Source organism: Lemur catta, chromosome 9, assembly GCF_020740605.2.
Source record: "Lemur catta isolate mLemCat1 chromosome 9, mLemCat1.pri, whole genome shotgun sequence".
Classification (NCBI taxonomy): Eukaryota; Metazoa; Chordata; class Mammalia; order Primates; family Lemuridae; genus Lemur; species Lemur catta.
In genome coordinates this window covers 58,872,176-58,892,476 of record NC_059136.1, presented here as the reverse complement: position 1 = coordinate 58,892,476, position 20,301 = coordinate 58,872,176, and the positions used below count along the sequence as shown (strand labels likewise).

General features: G+C 31.8%; 1 protein-coding gene across 1 annotated transcript in view; it reads left to right on the top strand.

Annotated features, from left to right (window-relative positions):
• The window catches only part of VPS13B (vacuolar protein sorting 13 homolog B), a 752,846-nt gene that overhangs the window by 109,538 nt on the left and 623,007 nt on the right, over positions 1-20,301 (top strand). Inside the window, exon 16 of the mRNA XM_045560402.1 lies at positions 5,258-5,382. Coding sequence (XP_045416358.1) covers positions 5,258-5,382 — 125 coding nt within the window. The remainder of the gene's footprint in view (positions 1-5,257; positions 5,383-20,301) is intronic.

The following is a 20,301-nucleotide window of genomic DNA, read 5'->3' as shown; positions in this document are numbered from 1 at the left end:
GGTTTGTTGTTTAGGAATTAACTTAAACAAGGAGGTGAAAGACTTATATAATAAGAACTACAAAGCTTTGCTGAAAGAAATTAAGACATAAATAAATGGAAACACATCTTATATTCATGGATTGATAGACTTAACATTGTCAAAATGTCTATACTGTCCAAAGCAATCTACATATTCAGTCCAATCCCTATCAAAATCCCAATGATTTTTTTTGCAGAAATAGACAAACTCACCCTAAAATTCGTATGGAATCTCAAGGGACCCTGAATAGCCAAAACAATCTGGAAAAAGAAGAACAAAGCTGGAAGACTCACACTTTTTGATTTCAAAACTTACTACCAATCTACAGTAATCAAAACAGTGTAGTACTGGTATAAAAACAGACATAAAGACCAATGGAATAGAATAGAGAGCCCAGAAATAAGCCCTCATCTATATGGCCAAATTATTTTTGACAAGAGTTTCAAGACCATTCACTGGGAAAGGACAGTCTTTCTAACAAATGGTGCTGGGAAAACTGGATGTCCACATGCAAAAGAATGAAACTGGACCCTTACCTAACACCATATACAAAAATTAACTCAAAATGGGTCAGAGAGCTAAATGTAAGATGTAAAAAAATTATTTCAGTCCTTTTTATGTCTGAATTATAATATTCTATTGCATGGATGAACTACATTTTATTTATCCATTCATCTGTTGATGGACATTTGAGTTGTTTCCACTTTTTGGCTATTTTGAATAATAAAGCTATAAATATTCTTGCCTAAGTCTTTATGTGAAGACAGGTTTTCCTTTCTTTTGGGTATATACACTTAAGTGTGGAATTGCCTGGCCATATGTTAACTCTATTTTTAGGAATTGCCAAACTTTTTTTTGTTAAAATGATTGTACTGTTTTGTGGGTTCTTACTTCTCTACATCCTCACTAACACTTGTTATTGTCTTTCTGATTTTAGCAACCTTAGTTGTTGTGAAGTGGTATCTCACTGTGGTTTTGATTTGTATTTCCATAAAGGCTAATGATATTGAGCATTTTTTTCATGTGTTCATGGTCATTTGTATATCTTCTTTGGATAAATTTCTGTTCAATTCTTTTGCCCATTTTAAAATTGAGATGTCTTTTTATTCTTAAGTTGTAAGCACTTTTTATATATTCTGAAGGATTTCTTTTTTTTTTTTTTTTGGAGACAGAGTCTTGCTTGTTGCCCAGGCTAGAGTGCTATGGTGTCAGCCTAGCTCACAGCAACCTCAAACTTCTGGGCTCACGCAATCCTCATGCTTCAGCCTCTCAGGTAGCTGGGACTGCAGGTGTGCACCACCATGCCTGGCTATTTTTTCTACTTTTGGTCGAGATGGGGTGTCGCTCTTGCTCAGGCTGGTCTTGAACTCCTGATCTTAAGCGATGCTCCTATCTTGGCCTCCCAGAGTGCTAGGATTACAGGTGTGAGCCACTGCACCTGGCTGTATTTATGTCTTGAACAATGTAGATAACAGCATGACAGTACTTGTACTTTTAAAATTCTAGGTGGAAAAATCACTGATAATTATTTATATTTTTACTCTTTTAAATTGTTAGTGGAAAAAAATCAAGAGAAAATATTTCTTAATTTTTTTCCATAGGAGAGGAACATAAGTACAGTATCAGTTTCAGCCCAGAGTTTTCTTTTGTTTCGGGGGATACATGAACAGAAACTAGATTGAGGGGGTTTAAGAAGTGAGTAGGTAATGAAAAAATTGTAGCAAACTCTAGGCTTCTCGTTCAAGATATTTGCTGTTGAAAGGAGAGAAATGTAATTTTATTGATGTTTGAACTAGGGGGAGATGGTGGTGAGACTGTTTATATTTCTTTAAGCCTAAGTGGAGAATCAACCTTTTTAGGAGAGGGGAAGGAGGACATGGAAGGAGAAAGGAAGGCCAGGTGAAATAGTGGGCTAATAGATGAGCTAAATCAAATGAATCATTATACTGCTGTCCAGCAATATGTAATTTTGAAGACATCTCTAATCCTTATTGGATTTCATTTTTCCCATATGTAAAATGAGATGATTGAGTTAAATAAGCTCTAAGCATTTTTATTTCTAAAATTCAGTAGTTGGTTCTGATTCCATTCTTTTCCCCTAAAGGCTTTTTTATTTTTTTTATTTATTTATTTTTTTTTTTGAGACAGAGTCTCACTTTGTTACCCGGGCTAGAGTGAGTGCCGTGGCATCAGCCTAGCTCACAGCAACCTCAAACTCCTGGGCTTAAGCGATCCTACTGCCTTAGCCTCCCGAGTAGCTGGGACTACAGGCATGAGCCACCATGCCCGGCTAATTTTTTTGTATATATATTTTTAGTTGGCCAGATAATTTCTTTCTATTTTTAGTAGAGACGGGGTCTCACTCTTGCTCAGGCTGGTCTCGAACTCCTGACCTCGAGCGATCCACCCGCCTCGGCCTCCCAGAGCTAGGATTACAGGCGTGAGCCACCGCGCCCGGCCTTCCCTAAAGGCTTTTTTAAAAATAACATGTTCATTATTGTGCAGCACAATTCTAGTTATAATTACTTCATTTTTTTGTGTACAGATCAACTTTTGACATAAAGGTAGTGCTTTATTATTTGTCCCTTTAGTGAGAGACAAATCTTTAGGATGCTGCTTATAGTGTTATACACTATATCTGATAATGGCAGCAACATAGAAATGATTTGTTTTATATCACACTTATGTGTTTTTATTGTCATTTACAGTTAGTGTATGGTTTCTATATTTTTGTCTTTTTAAAATTACAAATCCCAACTTACACTAATTTTTGGTGAAAACTTAACAGAAATAAGTTGTTTTATATTCTGAATCCATTACAATTTTTTCTATTTGAGATGTTAATTCAGGAACATTTGTTGTAAAGTTTTAAAATATTGATGATGTATTTATTTTCATCATTTGCTAATTGGGTTCTTTTTAAAAGGTAGAAATACATGTTTAATGTTTCACTTAATGAGATGTGTAAGTCCTCTTGTTCAAGTTTACAATTTTCTTCAGCTAAAACTTCTGTTGGTAGTTACAATTACTGCTTCATACATTTTTACTGCTTCAGGCTATTAGTTTGCAGTATTCAGCACTTTTATTCCATTTCTGAGTATGTGAACTATCCTTTGTGAAAGCAATTTCAATTCACACAGTGCTGGTTCTCCTTTTCCTAGATTAAGTATTTACAGTCTTGGTCAAGAGATGTTGACAAATTATTAGGTTATATAGGTATTGTAAATCTGTGTATCTTATTGCTATAATTTAGAAGAAAGACTTTAAAATTTATTTTGAAATAGTTGTTTTTGATTTGGTAGATGATTGGATAATATGACTCTTCAGATGTAATAATTTGGCAATATATTTCTTTGTCCAGTAGGCCGTCTTTCATTGTAATTTTTACCTACTTGAATATTTCCTTAGAAACATCTCTGTACAGTGTGAAAATATAATAAAAACTTTATAATTTTATAGAATAGTATGCAGTTTCTCTAAAGGCCTTCGCAATTCTACAGATAACCAGCCAGGGAATCTTCTCTACACCCAATTTCCTTCTGAGGGTAGTTAATGATAGTGTCTGGGATTATAATGTTGGGGCATTTAATGGAAAATTAGAAAGTGACTTTGAAAGAGTTCTTAGTAGAACATACCTAATATGATGTGATAAAATATTACCCTTATTCATAACTCTAGACCTAGTTGGAGGTTAGGTGTTGTTTTAATAATTGTGTTTTAAATTGTCATGTTAATACTTGTAAATTTCAGAACCCTTTCATAGGCCTTTATGAGAAAATATGAAATGCTGAAATTGTGCAGTGCCCAGCACAGTTCTTTGCATACATTGTTGCTCAGAACAGGTCTTCAAAAAGAATGAATGTGAAATACCTTAATTTTTAAGTTACGATTTTAAGTAATTATTTCAGTGTTAGAAAAATGCCTTTTTCTTCTGGATTCTGTACCTCTTGCTGATTGGTTAATAGCAGGACTTGTAGGCATTAATGGGTGCATCATTTTTATTTTCCTTCATAGTAATTAGGGAGACAGGGCCTTTAAAATGCAGTTTTCTCTGAAAATGTTATTCTTAATAATGTCTTATTTCCAAAACATTATTTTGTTCACTGAAAACTGATTTTAGAAGAAAGAATTTGACATTATCAGTTTGATGAATGTTGGCAGCATAATAGCTTTTTGAAACCATTTGGGAGTAGCTTAATACTTTTCAAGAAATTGATCATTATTTTATGTTCATTTAATAGTATTTTGTTTTGAAAATTAGTTATGAAGAAATTTTAAACATTTCAGTTTAGAACTTAACAGTTAGTATTTATTAATCCTAGAGATAAGGAAATCAATTTTATAAACTCAAGGAATGAAAAATAATAACTAAAGATAAATTGTTGGGGTTAAACCGCTTTTGCATGTTACTGGTAAACAATAACTCTTCATTGTGTATCCCTGTGTGTCAGTGTTTCCAGTGTGAGATGTTTATCTTTTATCGTATTAGAAGCAATTAGAGCAGAAATATCATCCATTCTCTATAACGTGTTATGTAAAATGTGATACTATGTTGTTTCTTTCTATTAAGGCAAATACAGTGTTCAGGAATTTTGGAGATTGCTTATAAAAATATTTTAGTATCAACTGTTCATTTGAAGTGTTAAACACATGAAGAATACTTTATGCCATACACCAAATTTCCTGGGGTATAAAAACTCAACCCTACAATTATTTTCACAAAAGAAAGGAACATTTTAGAGTATTTTTGAATATCCTTTTTGTTTGTGCATAATGAAAGCTAAAGGCAAAATATATTCTTAAGATTGTTCTTATAGTTAATGTTCTTTTATTCATAGAATATTAACCCTAATTTATTAAATTAATATTTACAATGTAAACAGTACAGTCAGTTGTTTATATTTATGGAAAAATATGTACATATGGCAGACAATAAGACACTACAAGAGGATTATGTATAGAAATAGAATGTGAAGCTTAAAAAATTGGTCAAAAAAGCAGTGATCTTTCAGGCATGTGAAGTAAATATTTAATGCATATTTAAATCTCTTAATTTTGACTTAATGTCAAATTGAATAAATGAAAATGTTGATCGTTTGGGAAGTGGAAGAAGACTTTGGGACGTATTATATTTAGTGTGCAGCTGTTGGACAGCAAATTGAAACTGACGTATTTCATTCTGTGCTTATTAAAACTTTGTCTCTGCGAACACTTGGATCTTTTCTTTTTGTTTCAGGTATTTGGTTTCCAGGCAGGACTTACGTCTTTGGATTGTAGCAGATCTTACTGCTTATCTGTACCGATTATTCCCTCCTTCAGCACTGCTCTTTATGGTAAACTTCTGAAACTCCCTACTTGCTGGTAAGTCTTACATGTTCAAATGTGGTTTATGTTAATTTTCATTTATTTAACGTAGGAGAGAAATAACCCAAATGTATGGCTTATGCCCATATACTAGTTTTATATAAAACCTTAGAAGAATGTCTGAAGTTGTGCTGTCTTTTACTGAGACACTAAAAATCTCCTTTAAATGGCCGAAATAAGCTAGCTAGTTCATACTATCTTTTGTGATAGTAATAGCTGTTTTGGGGGTAATAATTATTAATTCAGTTGGAGGTATAATAAAATATTGCTGCCCCAGACTGTAATAGGAATTATAAGGGCAAGTGTGTTTTTATTTGTTTATCTATCTATTTATTTATTTATGAGAGAGGATATAAAGATTAAAAATGGTTGATAATATCAAGGCCAAGGTATTTATCTATTAAATAATAATTTCATATGTATTCATAGCCACTGACAAAAGTATATTGATTACATAGACTATATTTGACATGTCTAGTAGCTACATTTTGCAAGAAATTGATTTTAGCCCTTATTTTAATTTAGGATCGGGTTGCTTTATTTGGAGGTCACATTTCCTTAAATTCAAAGAGATTCATAGAAAGAAAGCCTATGATTACTAATCATACATTTTTAGTTGAAAGAAATGCTTTTAATATATTAAAGAAATAATTATGTAAATATATAAAATAGTATTTAAATATGTGAAATAATTTTTAATGAAATATTTCTATAGTTTACAATTTGAATTATTTGGAATATGTCTTGTGTATTCTTATCCTAATTAGTAAGCTTATTTTTACAGGATATGTTTTCCATTATTTTGTTACTAAAAGTGATATAACTTTCAGAAAATAAATATTAATTTCTTTGTCTAATGTATTTCAGTTGCTGAAAATTTGTTCCTTATATATCATGTAACTTTTAAAATGAAGTTAGTAAAGTAAATGCTCACATTTCTAAGGAAATTTGCATATTGATCCAGAAATTAAAAAAAAAAGTTATACTAACATTTTGGAACCAGTTCCTCTATAAAATGAAACAATGGAAATGGATGTAACTTTTTATTTGCATATATATGGCATGTTGCATTTGAACCAAGTTTTATATTCTAATGTATTAAGAATTACCATGGGTTATGTCACTATGTCACAGTTGATATGTTCCATATTAATTTTAGTAGGTATTTGTGAAAACTATTATCTATCTCAGTTATGCGCTGATTAATTTATCATTTATAAGATCAAAATAATTTTATTATAAACAGTGCTATTTACTATAGAAAATTCTTAATTTCTTTAATAAAAGCCAAAATTTTCAAAATGAATACTGGGTTTTATATGAAATGAATCAAATATTTGAATAAGTAAGGTTTATTTTAAGGATATGTAGGGCTTATTCTGAATATTGTCAAATGTGATTTAAAATATGTCTGTAGACATCTGAAAGAAGATATTCCAATTAAACACTAAAAGTGTGAGGTCATAGAATGCTAATATGTATTTGGATGTGTTTTGCTTTTTTTTATAGGTAAGAGTGCTTCTGCATTATTCCAGTGATATTTTTGCTATGTCTTACAGAAGTACATTGATTTGAAATAGCTTCTTGAAATCATGTTTCTTAATAAATAGAAAATAAATTATCTTTAATGTAATTCATATATTCTTAGCAACTCTAATTTGAAAATAATAAAGATAAAACTCAGTACATTGAGATATAGCTTAGTTAAATGCAGTTTGAAGTCAATAAAGTACCAGATAAAATACTTCACATGGTGATTCAATTAAATCAAAATCAGCTTGAAGACTGAAAGTTTATTAACTCATGCAGTGAGTGAGGATAATTTTAGTAAGTCATCCTGGTTTTATCATTAAATGTTAACTCTGTTTCCAATTATGGTTTCTCCCTTCCTCAAATTATACATGCTCTTTCATTTGGATTTTAAAATTTCTCATTTCAGAGTTTTTTAAAGCACATATATGATGCTATGTGTATATTTCATTCAATAATGAGAAAAACATTTTTACTACAGGTCACAGTTTCTGAAACAAAGACATTTATATAGCCCATTGTAAAAAAATTTTTGGTAGCTTTTGAGCTAGTAATGAAAATCTAGAGTTTATGTAAATTAGCAAAATAGTTTATACTTTTTATTTAGGATTATTTCTAAGTTGAACTATTATGACATTTCAAACTGATGAAGTTTATTTTAATCAGGTTTGCTATTTTTTAAAAAGTATGTGTTTTAAGATAGAAAATAAATTATTTTTCTCCCATTTAAAATTTCTTATTAATATATTTAGCTCCAATGAGCAAACTATTAGTAAAATTTTTTAGAATTTATTTTTTAAAAAGTTTTGATTATATTTTATTAATATCTTTCATTCTCCATAGTTTCTAAGCATATAAAAATAAACTTTTCAAAAAATTTTTTTTGCTTACTGTTAAATGTCAAGTTAACATTTTGTCCTGTTAGTCTCTCAGAAGAGGACTGAAATGTGTAGGATATGGTGGAAAAGACACAGTGACCAATATTTAATGACAGAAATCTTAGGCAATTAATTTAATTTGCATTTACCCCTTTTTTAAACATGAGGGCATTTAAAGGTCACCAAAGAGTTGGTTATGGTCAGTAAGTATCATGACCTTGTTGCCAGTAATAGAATTAAGCCTTAGCCTCCTGTACATAGTAATTTTAAACATTTCTACAGTGGTAGTGCATTTGTGTTTCCGTATAGCTTTATTGGACTTAACTTTTTTTTTTTTCAACAGAGCAAAAATAATAAGTTTTCAACTTTATTTTTAAAATTTTGATTGAAATAATATCTATAGAAAAGTACATGTATTATGGATGTACAGCTTGAGGTATTTCATAACTGAACTGAGCCTTTGGTAACCAGCTCAAAGATTAAGAAACAGAACAGGCCGGGCGCGGTGGCTCACGCCTGTAATCCTAGCTCTGGGAGGCCGAGGCGGGTGGATTGCTCGAGGTCAGGAGTTCGAGACCAGCCTGAGCAAGAGTGAGACCCCGTCTCTACTAAAAATAGAAAGAAATTATCTGGCCAACTAAAAATATATATACAAAAAATTAGCCGGGCATGGTGGCTCATGCCTGTAGTCCCAGCTACTAGGGAGGCTGAGGCAGTAGGATCGCTTAAGCCCAGGAGTCTGAGGTTGCTGTGAGCCAGGCTGATGCCACGGCACTCACTCTAGCCCGGGCAACACAGCGAGACTCTGTGTCAAAAAAAAAAAAAAAGAAACAGAACATTATCAGTATCCCAAAAGCCTGACTTATTCTCCCTCTTTCAAGGTTAATTACTGTCCTGATTTCTGAAAACATAGATTAGTTTTATCTGTTCTGGGACTCAATATAAATGGAATCATAAGATACATGTTTCTTTTTGACTGGGTTTTCTCACTCAAAATAATGTTTGTGACATTCATCCAAACTGTAGAATGTAGTTTTTAGATCATTTACTTTTGTCACTTTACAGTATTCTATTACTGAACATTGATGATTTACATATTCTTGATCTGTAATTTTAATTTAAAAATAAGTTCCTGAAGGTTGTATCAACTTCTTTTTTATTCCTTTGCCATTTTCCCTTTTTCTTAAGAAACTTCAATTGTATTAGGGGCGATTAGATGTCATTCATTAAGTATTTTTCAACTACCTATATTATGATACACTTTGCTGTGTGTTGGGGTTGGGGAAAGAATACAATAGAATACAAAGAGTGTAAAAGATATCCTTCCTTCCCTGACCATGAAAAACTTAGTCTAGTGGGAAAGACACATATGAAAACAGTTGTCTTTAAATTCCAAAACTAACTCTTAAGCAGTATGTCCTATAAGTTTAAAGAAAGCAGAAAATTTCCCTGGGACATCAAGGAGAGCTTACAAGAAGAGGTCCTGTTAGAAATGGGCTTTAATGGCCAAATCAGATGTCCATGTATCACTGGATACAGTGAGGAGGAATTTGGAAAGTTACTTTGCGCTTAGACTTACACATGAATAAGGATGTCTAAGCTTAGCAGTGGATCAAAAAAAGGAAAAGAAAAAAAAACCAGATAAACCAGTTAATCAAATATTCATTAGTCCCATTTCTGCCTGATGAGGTTTGTTAAACTCCAACCATAATATAGTCTCAGATTTACTTTCAACTATAATTGAGGGTTCAGAAATGTAATTTTATTTATAGAGAGAGATATGTCATACATTTTGGAAGTTTAGAGTGTAAAAAGAGTACCTTGGCTTATAAAGTCATGGAGAACATGAATTTTTAAGCAGGTTATTGAAGAATGGGTAGAATCTGAATGAGAATACTGTATTTTTTTTATACAGTCCTAGGTACCTAGTTTTATAAAATTTTCATAACCCTGTGAGGTCAGATGATATTCCATCTTATAAACTAAAATTCAGAGAGGTTAAATAAGTTGTCCAAAGTCATAAAGTGGCTGGTGAAGGATTTTCATGGAGGATTATCTGATTCCAAAGTCTTTGATCCCTTTTTTACTTGAAGGAGTGAAGATGTACATTAACTTTTGTTAATCAGCTTTGAAGACCCAATATGCTTCTTGCTTACATACAGCAAAAATGGATTTCCAAAGATTGACAGGCCAGTTATGGTAGTACAGATAATAAATCTGAACTTTGCTAGTATCAGTTAATAATAAATAGATATTATTGTAGTGCTGATCTTATATAACTGTGGATATTAGCATCAGGTATCATCTTAGACATAATCTCAATTACTGAGCCTTTATGACACACTTTTGATTTGTAGTCCTTTGTCTATCTGCTGCATGAACATTTTATTCAAAGGATGTTAGCTACTTTGTGAGGCATTATTGAGCAGCTTTAAATTTCTTTTATTGATCAAAATCTGCTTTTATATGAAGTTCATACATGGATTTCTGCCTAAGAATAATGTTCCTTCTCTCTTACAATTGTTGCCTCTGTATATCTTGAGCCATTTTCATTCTCAGAGGAATGTGTGAAAACCCATATTTCTTTTCCAGATTGAGGAATCAAAGCCTTTAAGTTACCTGCTCCTTACTTAGCTCAGTGCCAAATAGCTTGGTTTTAAATAGTGATGTTATTGAACACTTCATTTGTAGGGGGAAAATTGTTCTCTGGAATCTATCTTTGAGTTTTGTTTTAATTGAAAGACACAGTACTTGGTGTGCTGGTAGGCTGGTGATACTGATGTGGTATCTGAAGAACAGATAAAGCAGTTACTGGTCCTTTTGCCTCCCTGGAACTGAAACTGAAGCAATTATTTTCTGCCACTGCTCAGAATGATACAAGGGTGAATTCTTTCAGCTTTAATGGAAGTTGGGACCTTCAAATCTAAAAAATACCAATAATAATTATTTGCAACATAGAGAATAAGTAGCCCCTTTGGGCTTAAATGATGTTTGCTCAATTGCACTGTTCTCTTAATAATACCATAATTTGAGGCCTCAAGAACCTATAGTTGGGTGTTTTTAAAGCATCTGGCAATAGATGTTTTATCCCTTTGTTTCTATAACTGTGTTTATTTTCATCTGTCTGCTTTTCGAGGAATATTCTCTTTAACTGAATGTCTTAAAACTACTAAGACTAAACTGGGATGTTAATTCTCTTATCTCCATCTGAGTGGTATTAGACTGATTTTCAGCACTGGTTCTTCTGTTATCTAAGATGGGCTTTTATGGAATGTATTGAACTGAAAAGAAACATTGACATCATCTATTACAATCTTCTCATTTCAAAGACGAGAAAACTAAATCTCAGGTTAAATTACTTGCTTAAGAGCACGTAGTTAATTACTATCAGTGCCTCAATTTGATCCTCTCTTTCTTGATTCAAGGGTCATTCAAGTGTACCATTTTGCTTTAAAAATTATTACTACTAATATTTTTATTTTGGTAAAATATACATAGCACTTACCATTTTAACCATTTCTAAGTGTGAAATTCAGTGGTATTAAGTACATTCACAATGTCGTGCAATTAGCACCATCATTCACCTCTACAACTTTTATATTCTATATTTATTAAAACAATAACACCTGGTTACCCCCTCCTCCCAACCTCTGGAAACTACTATTCTACTTTTTATTTCATGAATTTCACTATTCTAGGTTTCTTGTAAGTGCAATCACTCAATATTTGTCCTTTGTATCTAGCTTATTTCATTTAGCATAATGTTTTCAGGATTATTCCATGTTGTAGTATGTATCATGATTTCATTCCTTATCCATTTATTCATACATTCCTTATCTATTTATTCATTTGTAAGGCTGAATTTTATGTATCCATTTTATTTATATACTGCATTTTGTTTATCTAATCATTTGTTGATGGATACCTCCTACTTTTTAGCTCTTGTGAATGATGCCACTATGAACAAAAATTTACAAATAATCTGTTCGAGTCTCTGCTTTCAATTCTTCTGAGTATATGTCTAGAAGTGGAATTGCAGGGCCATGGTAATTCTGTTTAGTTTTTTGAGGACTGCCATGCTGATTTCAATAGCTGACTACATTTTATATCTCCACCAACAATGCAAAATGATTCTAATTTCTCCATATCCTTGTCAATACTTACTATCTTCTGTTTTTTGGTAATAGCCATCCTAATGAATAAGAGGTGGTATCTCACTGTGGTTTTAATTTTCATTTCCCTAATGATTAGGGATGTTGAGCATCTTTTCATGTACTCATTGACCATTTGTATATCTTTGGGAAAATGTATATTCAAGTCCTTTGCCCATTTTTAAATTAGTTTTTTTTCAAGTCATAGAAGTTCTTTATATGTTCTACAAATTAATCCCTTATCAGATATGTAATTTCCACAGTTTTAAGTGTATACATTTCAGTGGTTTTTGGCAGAAACACAGTTAGGTAACTGCTACCAAAATCAAGATATGGAACCTTTCTATCACCCACCAAAGTTTTCTCCTGCCCTTCCCTCTCCTCTTGCAGCATCTCATCTTCTGCTGATGACACTTGGCTGTGGCAAAGGGTAGTGCTTTCCTTGATTCCCCACGTTGTAGTGGATGACTGACAATGCCGTGGATAACTGGCTGGCTGCTGTTTAGCTAGCAGTTCACTGCCCCTAGCTTTGCTCTCCATCTTTTTTTACCCAAACCCAGCAAGCAACTGATTCTCTTCATTGGGACTTCTGAGATTTCTCTGGCTCACAAGGATGCTGGACACTTAGGCACATAGCATTTTCAGTTGCATAATAAAGGATTTTTTAATTAGATTTTTGTACACATTTATATACTTTCATTTCATTGAACATCTTTTGCTCAGATGATTTTTTAAAAGGTAGTTTAGAAAGAGTAATACAAATAGGAAAATGGAACAAAATTTTGACATGTGAGATACTGTAGGACTCTAATATATTTTGTGAAAACAACCATAGTAGTTAAATTCTTAAATAAGATTAAAATATTTAAAAAAACCTATTTTACCTACTGTTCTATTTGTTATTTTTGTAATATTTAATGAACTTATTCATAGTCTTGAATTTGTATAAAGGTGAAAATTTTACCTAAATTGTAGTTGATGTCTGAAATACGAGTTTGTTCATAGCAGAAAGAATAGTTTATTTTTTATATGTACATTTTTTGGGGGGGTGGTTGGGAAGAGAAATGAATTTAGGCTTTATTTTGGTGTAGGATGTTCTTCCTCTGAATATGTCATAGATTTTTTTCTGAATTTGTCTTGATTAAATGATTTTTAGTTAACACAATATTTTAGAATTTTATAGAAATAATATCTTGAAACTAATCTGTATATGAATAATAGTCCAGAATCCTAAATTTAATAAATAAAATAATTGATTTCAAACATGTTTTGCTCAGATGTTTTGTCTCTTTCTTAGTACTTTTTTTTTTTTTTTTTTTTTTTTGAGACAGAGTCTTGCTTTGTTGCCCAGGCTAGAGTGAGTGCTGTGGCGTCAGCCTAGCTCACAGCAACCTCAAACTCCTGGGCTTAAACTAAGATCCTACTGCCTCAGCCTCCCGAGTAGCTGGGACTACAGGCATGTGCCACCATGCCCGGCTAATTTTTTTTTTCTATATATATATTTTAGTTGTCCAGATAATTTCTTTCTATTTTTAGTAGAGACGGGGTCTCGCTCTTGCTCAGGCTGGTCTCGAACTCCTGACCTCGAGCAATCCACCCGCCTCGGCCTCCCAGAGTGCTAGGATTACAGGTGTGGGCCATCACGTCCGGCCTTTCTTAGTACTTTTTAAAAATTTTAAAATTATTGTTTTTTTAATATACTCAAGGTAGTACTTCAGATATCTTAGTACTAATTTTTAGTCACTACTTATGCTGGTTTGAGACTTACATTTGTTATTTTCAACACTTTGCCACATTGTAGGTAAAAATAATTCAGTTATGAGGTTATAAGTATTCATTTGTATACCTAATGCTTTTAATTTTACTAACGAAGTATAGTGATTATTTAGAATATTAATACATTATTGCTTGAAAAAAATTTCCTGGAAAGACTGACTAATATTTGTGTATGTTAATAGTCCTACCAATTTTTGTTTTTCATCATGTTTTGGTTCTGATTTGATACTATGTTTAAATAACTAACTAGTTGAAAAATATATACTTTTATGGTTTATAAAAGAGTTCATGTATGGAATTATATGAAAAACAACAACAGGTAAATAACATCTGTCTTTGTGTCAGATTTTTCCCTTTAATTTTTTTAATTAAGGGTACAAAGAACATTTGATATATGTTAACAAGCAAGAGGGTGTTGATCTAATGAAAATAGAAAGTTTCCTTTGATTTTGATTTTGAAAAATTTGATATTTTCCACATGCAATTTTATGATCAGTTGGGTATGAAGTTGTATAGGCAAATATTATTCATTTCTAATTTCCTTGTTTAAAGTTTTAAACTTAATAAAATAGTTTAGTGGTGCTCAAATGAGCATTTATAACTCATTCTTAGATTATTGCCTTTAAACTTGATTTTTGGATATTGGAGAATGTCGTTACATATCTTCTCTCTCTTCCTAGGAGACGAATTATATTGACTTTTTCTCAGTATTTGGTTTTGTTTGTTTACAACAGTGGGAGAATATCCTGTGATGACATTCTAGTCTAGTGACAGCATCTTTTAATATATCCATGTTTTATTATTTTTGTGAGGGGGATTGAAAGTTGATAGTATATTCAAAATAGTTCTAAGTTGTTGCTATATTTATTAAAAGGAAAGTGTCTTGGTTAGTAATTACTAAATTTAGCTTAAGTTTTTTTTATTACAGCCTTTTAAATTTCTTTCTTAACTGTGTTTTGATGATGTAATCTCTTTTTAATATATTAACTTGAAATTTAGGAACAAGTAATCATTGCAGTTTCCCATATTCAAAAGATTAGATAGTGCCTATTTAGTAACAGAATAAAATGTCTAACAGTAACAGCATAATATCCTTGTACAGCATTTTATACTTAACTAAGTTTCACTGCACGTGGGGATTTTTTTTGAATTTCACAACCCACCTTTGGAATAAACAGGTAAGGTATTACTATTATCATCTCTATTTTACAGATGTGGAAATGGGGGATTTGGGAAGGGAATGTGGTAGACCAAAAGAGATAAAGTCATTTTAGACATCTTTTGATTAGTTGGTGATGGTAATTAATAATTATTAAGATTATTAATAATAGCATGGTGGTAACTATTAGTGGGTTTTCCATAATAACTTTATATTCTTCTTTATGATTTATAACTTAAAAAATTATTGCCAGTTTCCTAGAAGAATCTGTTAATACATATCATTTTTCAAATTTCAGCTAACTAATGAGTCATTTATTTGTTTTAAAAATAATTTTTTGGTTCATATCATGTGAAAACTGTTGCGTTGTAGGCCTTGGAGTGTCAGTATCATAATATATGGTCTTTGCTTTTTATTTCTTGATCCTTTAAGAATTTAGACAGGTGTTTCTTAAATACTGGCTAACTCATACATCTGCAGCCAGGTTTGTTTGGCTTGTTTTTGTAAGATAGTTCTAATTATATCCTTTCATTTACTAAAATACTTTGTTTCTCATAGCTTATATGGTAAAAGTTAAAACCTTTAAAATATTCTTGGATACCCTTATGGATCTGGCCTCTGCTTGGCTGTTTAGACTCATCTGCAACATACTCTTCTATTTTAAATTTCTCTCCTTTTAGCCAGTCTTTGACCATGTTATTTCACTAGTCCATGGCCTAACTAACTGGTACTCACTTCTCAGATATTGGCCCAGTTGATACTTGTTCCAGCTGGGCCACAACCTCTTAATATATGCCTTCATCAGAGAATGTTCTTGTTTTTCAGTGTACTTTTCATAGAAGTGATTTTACACTGTCTTATGAGATTATTTAATAGCCTTTCCTACTGGTTTTATTTTAATCTCCATAAGGACCTTTTGTTTTTCTATAGATCTTCAATACCTTCTATGGTAGACATGAGTAAATCTTTATTGGCATGTAGCTGGCATTTTATTTAGCAATTTCTATGGAGTTTTTTGTTACTGTCTCATTTATGAGGTTTTAGAATGTATACTTTTTTGACAATCAATTTCTGCCTTCTATTAGCTTACATTTTACAGAAAAAATGTGCCCTTGGCCAAAGCAAAAATCAGTGACTTTACTGAATTTAAACTAAAATTTTAGAGACTTTTTCTAATCAGAATCTTAAGGTAATATTTTAAGGTTATTAATATATTTAAGGTTATATGAAATATATTGCCATAAACACATTTTATTCTTTTTTCCTGAGCAGTTAAACATTCTTAAGTAGATGAATTAAATATTTATTTTAAATAACTGTGTAGGAGATGATGAGATTAATGTAAAGACATCTTGCTCCTGTTGCATTAGTTAAGTTACTCTGTGTTCCCTAGTACTATACCACGTTTTTTTTTTTTTTTTTAGCTCATATAGAGCAAGTATAATGTATAGGCCTTTCCCTGTAGAGAGTTACGACTCATTTAATAAATATTTATTGAGTCCTTCATTGTGGGTGCTGGGAATAAAGTGGTGGACAAAATAGACCCAGTCTCTATTTTTATGGAGCTGATTTTCTGGAGAAGATGTAGAAACAGAACTTCATGAAGAAAATACATGAATTTCAGATAATGGTGAGTCGTAAGAAAAATTATGGGCAATGGGATAGACAGTGAGTAGGTGTAGAGAGTTTCTTTGTTTAACATGGTCAGGGGAGGCCTCTCAAGTGGGTATGATTTTGACTGGGGACTGAATGACCAGGATATGGTAGCCATGCAAAGATTTTGGGAAATTGTATTGTAGGCATTAGGAATAGCAGATTCAGCATCTTGAGGTGGAAATGTACATGGTTTGTTTGAAGAACAGATAGGTGTCAAGACTGGATGCAGTGGCTAATGTCTGTAATCCTAGTACTCTGAGAGGCCGAGGTGGGAGGATCGCTTGAGCTCAGGAGTTAAAGAACAGCCTGAGCAAAAGTCACACCCCATTTCTACTAAAAATAGAAAAATTATCCGGGTGTCATGGTATGTGCCTGTAGTCCCAGCTGCTTTGGAGGCTGAGTCAGGAGAATCACTTGAGCCCAGGAGCTTTAGGTTGCAGTGAGCTATGATGACACAATTGCACTCTCCCCAGTGAGACTCTGTCTCAAAACAGAACAAAAGTATGGCTGCAGCATAGGAAAGTGACATAGATATGAGATTAAATTGGAGAGGTAGTCTATTCACAAATAAAAGAAATATAAGTGGATGTAACCTGAAAAATGTTCAGCCTTATCTAGTAGAGAAATAAAAATTTAAGCAGTATAGAATTAATCATCTTTTGTATATAATATTATAGTGTTAAAAGAATATAATATTCACAAGGTAAGGGTTGTGACACTAGTTGTGGAAGTTTAATATGATACAACCTTTCCTGTAGGGCAATTTTACTACATCTATCAACATCTTTAAAAATGAATATCTTTTTACTCAGTATGTCCATTTCTAAGAATTTGTCCTTACTTGTAATTAAGAGAATGAAAAATAATTTAGGTATGATATTCTGTACATTTGTTAATTTCCAGTGAAAAATATATAAATATTCAACAATGAATAACAGGTTGAATAAATTATACCCATTCCAGTTAGTAATATGTAGACTAGTCATTAAAAATTATGTTGTAGAAATATATTTATTGATATAGAAAGATTTTCATGATATATATTGAATGAAAAAAAGTTACAGAACAGAGTATACAAAATTATTAATGTTAACAAAAAATATGCTTGCTTAGATAAAAAGCCCAGGGCTATTGCTAAATTGTTTGTGATGGTTTTATGTGGGTGGTGGGTAACACATAATTTATGTAGTGGAATGATTAAGAGCATATACTTCAGCACTAGATTTCTTGCATTCAAATCTAGTCTCCACCACTTATTAGCCTGTGGGCTTGGGAAAATTATCTCTCTATGCTTTAGTTTCCTAACTTGTAAAATTTGGGCAGTTCATAATTGCTACCATAGGATTATTTTGAGGATTAAGTGGGTTAACAAAAATAAGCTGCTTTGAACAGTGTCTGATACATAATAAGATCTTTTTGCATATTAGCTGTTATTATGACATATTTGATTTTCTGATTTTTTTAGTGAACATTATAAAATTAATAGGTTACTTTTCTCAGAGTGTATAAAATTTTATTTGACAGGCTAACAAAAGGAAGAGTATGTTTTTAATCACATGTATTAATATATTAAGAGTAGATACAATTATAAAAATAAACTTATAAACTTCTAGAAAATAGTTAAATAAGCAACAGACTTAGTGAAAATATTCACAAAACATATATCTGACAGAATTCTTGTATCCAGAATGTACAAAGAATTCCTACGGCTTCATAAAAAAGGAACAACCAATTAAGAAATGGGCAAAAGACTTGAATAGACATTTCATAAAGGAAGATACAATAAACACATGAAAAAGAACATAACATCTAGTCATTAGGGAAGTGCATGTTAAAACCACATTTAGAATGATTGTAATGGTTTTTTTCAGAATAATCCAAACTGGAAATAACCCTGGAGATTAGATAAATAAATTGTGGTATATTCATTCAATAGAATCAATTCATACAACTCATCAATAAAAAATAATGAAATACTGATATACACAGTTGTGTCTTCTGTGTGAAAGAAGGTAGACACAAAGGAAACATACTGTATGATTCCATTTATATTAATTTCTAGAACTGGCAAAACTAATCTGTGGTGAAAACAATCTAAGCAATGATTGCTTGTGGGAGGATAGAGGAGGAAGGATTGATTGGGAGAAACACAAGGGAATTTTCTGGGGAGATGGCAATTTCTATATCTTGATGGAGTGTAGGTTATACAACAGGTATTTGTCAAAACTCATCAAATTATACAGTTAAGAGTTTTACATTTTACTGTTTCTAAATTCTACCTAAAGAAAAAAAGAATTTTAAGTAATTAAAATCTAGTTTGCCTTTTTGCAGTGTAATGAGTTAGCAGTTAGTGATGACTTAGCAATTCTTAAAGGACTTTGTGTTTTTTAATCTAGACTAAATTAGACTTATTTAGGATAATGATAACTCACCTGTGAAGAAGGAGTTACAAATATGTTGAAGAGGAAGACTAATTATAATTTACCTTGGTACTGTATTGCAATTGGAGGTATCAGAATGAATATAAATTAAAATTGATAATAGCCATAAAAGTGTAAACAACCCAAATGTCCATCACTGGTGAATGGGTAAATAAAACATGTCTATCCATACAATGGAATACTATTAATATTATTAGCAATAAAAAGAAATTAAATACTGATACACATTAGAAGATGGATGAACCTTGAAAGAAAAGACCATGTGCTATAGATTCCAGTGAAGAAAATATCTAGAAAAGGCACATCTATAGATATAGAAAGTAAATCTGTGGCTCTGTGAAGCTGAGCTGGGAACAAGTGTTAACTGTAACACAGAAGATCTAATTGGTGTGATGGGATGATGATGATGAATGCCCAACTTGGTAAATTAACTAAGAATCATTGAATTGTAAGCTTAAAACAGATGGATTTTGTATACTTAAAACAGATAAATTAAAACCCATGAGGTTTTAATGTAGAGATACATGTCACATCTACACCTTTTTGTTCATATTGTAGCCATTTTACTCTTCTTTAACATCAGTACTTTGTTGAATTTAGAGTAGACACTAGGTAGCACCATTATGTTCCACGGCTGCTCCTTCTTAGTACTGGGATTTCTAACATTAATACACTTTCCTTGTTGATGGTATATTGAAATTTGTATACATTAGTAGAATTTTTGGTTTGCTTTGTTTAAGAATTCTTTCTTTAAATGGAATTTTTCTCCAGAGCATGATATATAAAAAGGTCAAAGTGGAAATGCTCAGATGCAGTTGGGGCGGTGTGCAGCTCAGTATCTTTCATTTGATTTCTGCAAAACAATGTTTGAATGAACAGTATGTGCATATATCTTTTCATACGTTAGATGTTAAGGTCTCACGGAGCACAGAGTGGCTTTTTAACCACTCTGTATTGTGCAGCATCTGATAGTATCTTATGCTTACTACTTGCCTAATAAATGTGGACTTCAACTGGATATTCTTCCTTTTGGATCATAGTGTTTCAGAGTGTTAAAAATTTTAGTAACTAATATATATTTTTTCTATGACAGCCTACCATTGAAGTAACTAATATAATCCTTAAATACATTTATAAGTATTCATTTTTTAAAAACAACTTTGAGGTATAATTTACATACCATAAAATTCATCTGTTTTAAACATACAGTTCAATGATTCTTAGTTAATTTACCAAGTTAGGCATTCATCACCATCATCCCATCACACTAATTAGATCTTCTGTGTTACAGTTAACGCTTGTTCCCAACTCAGCTTCACAGAGCC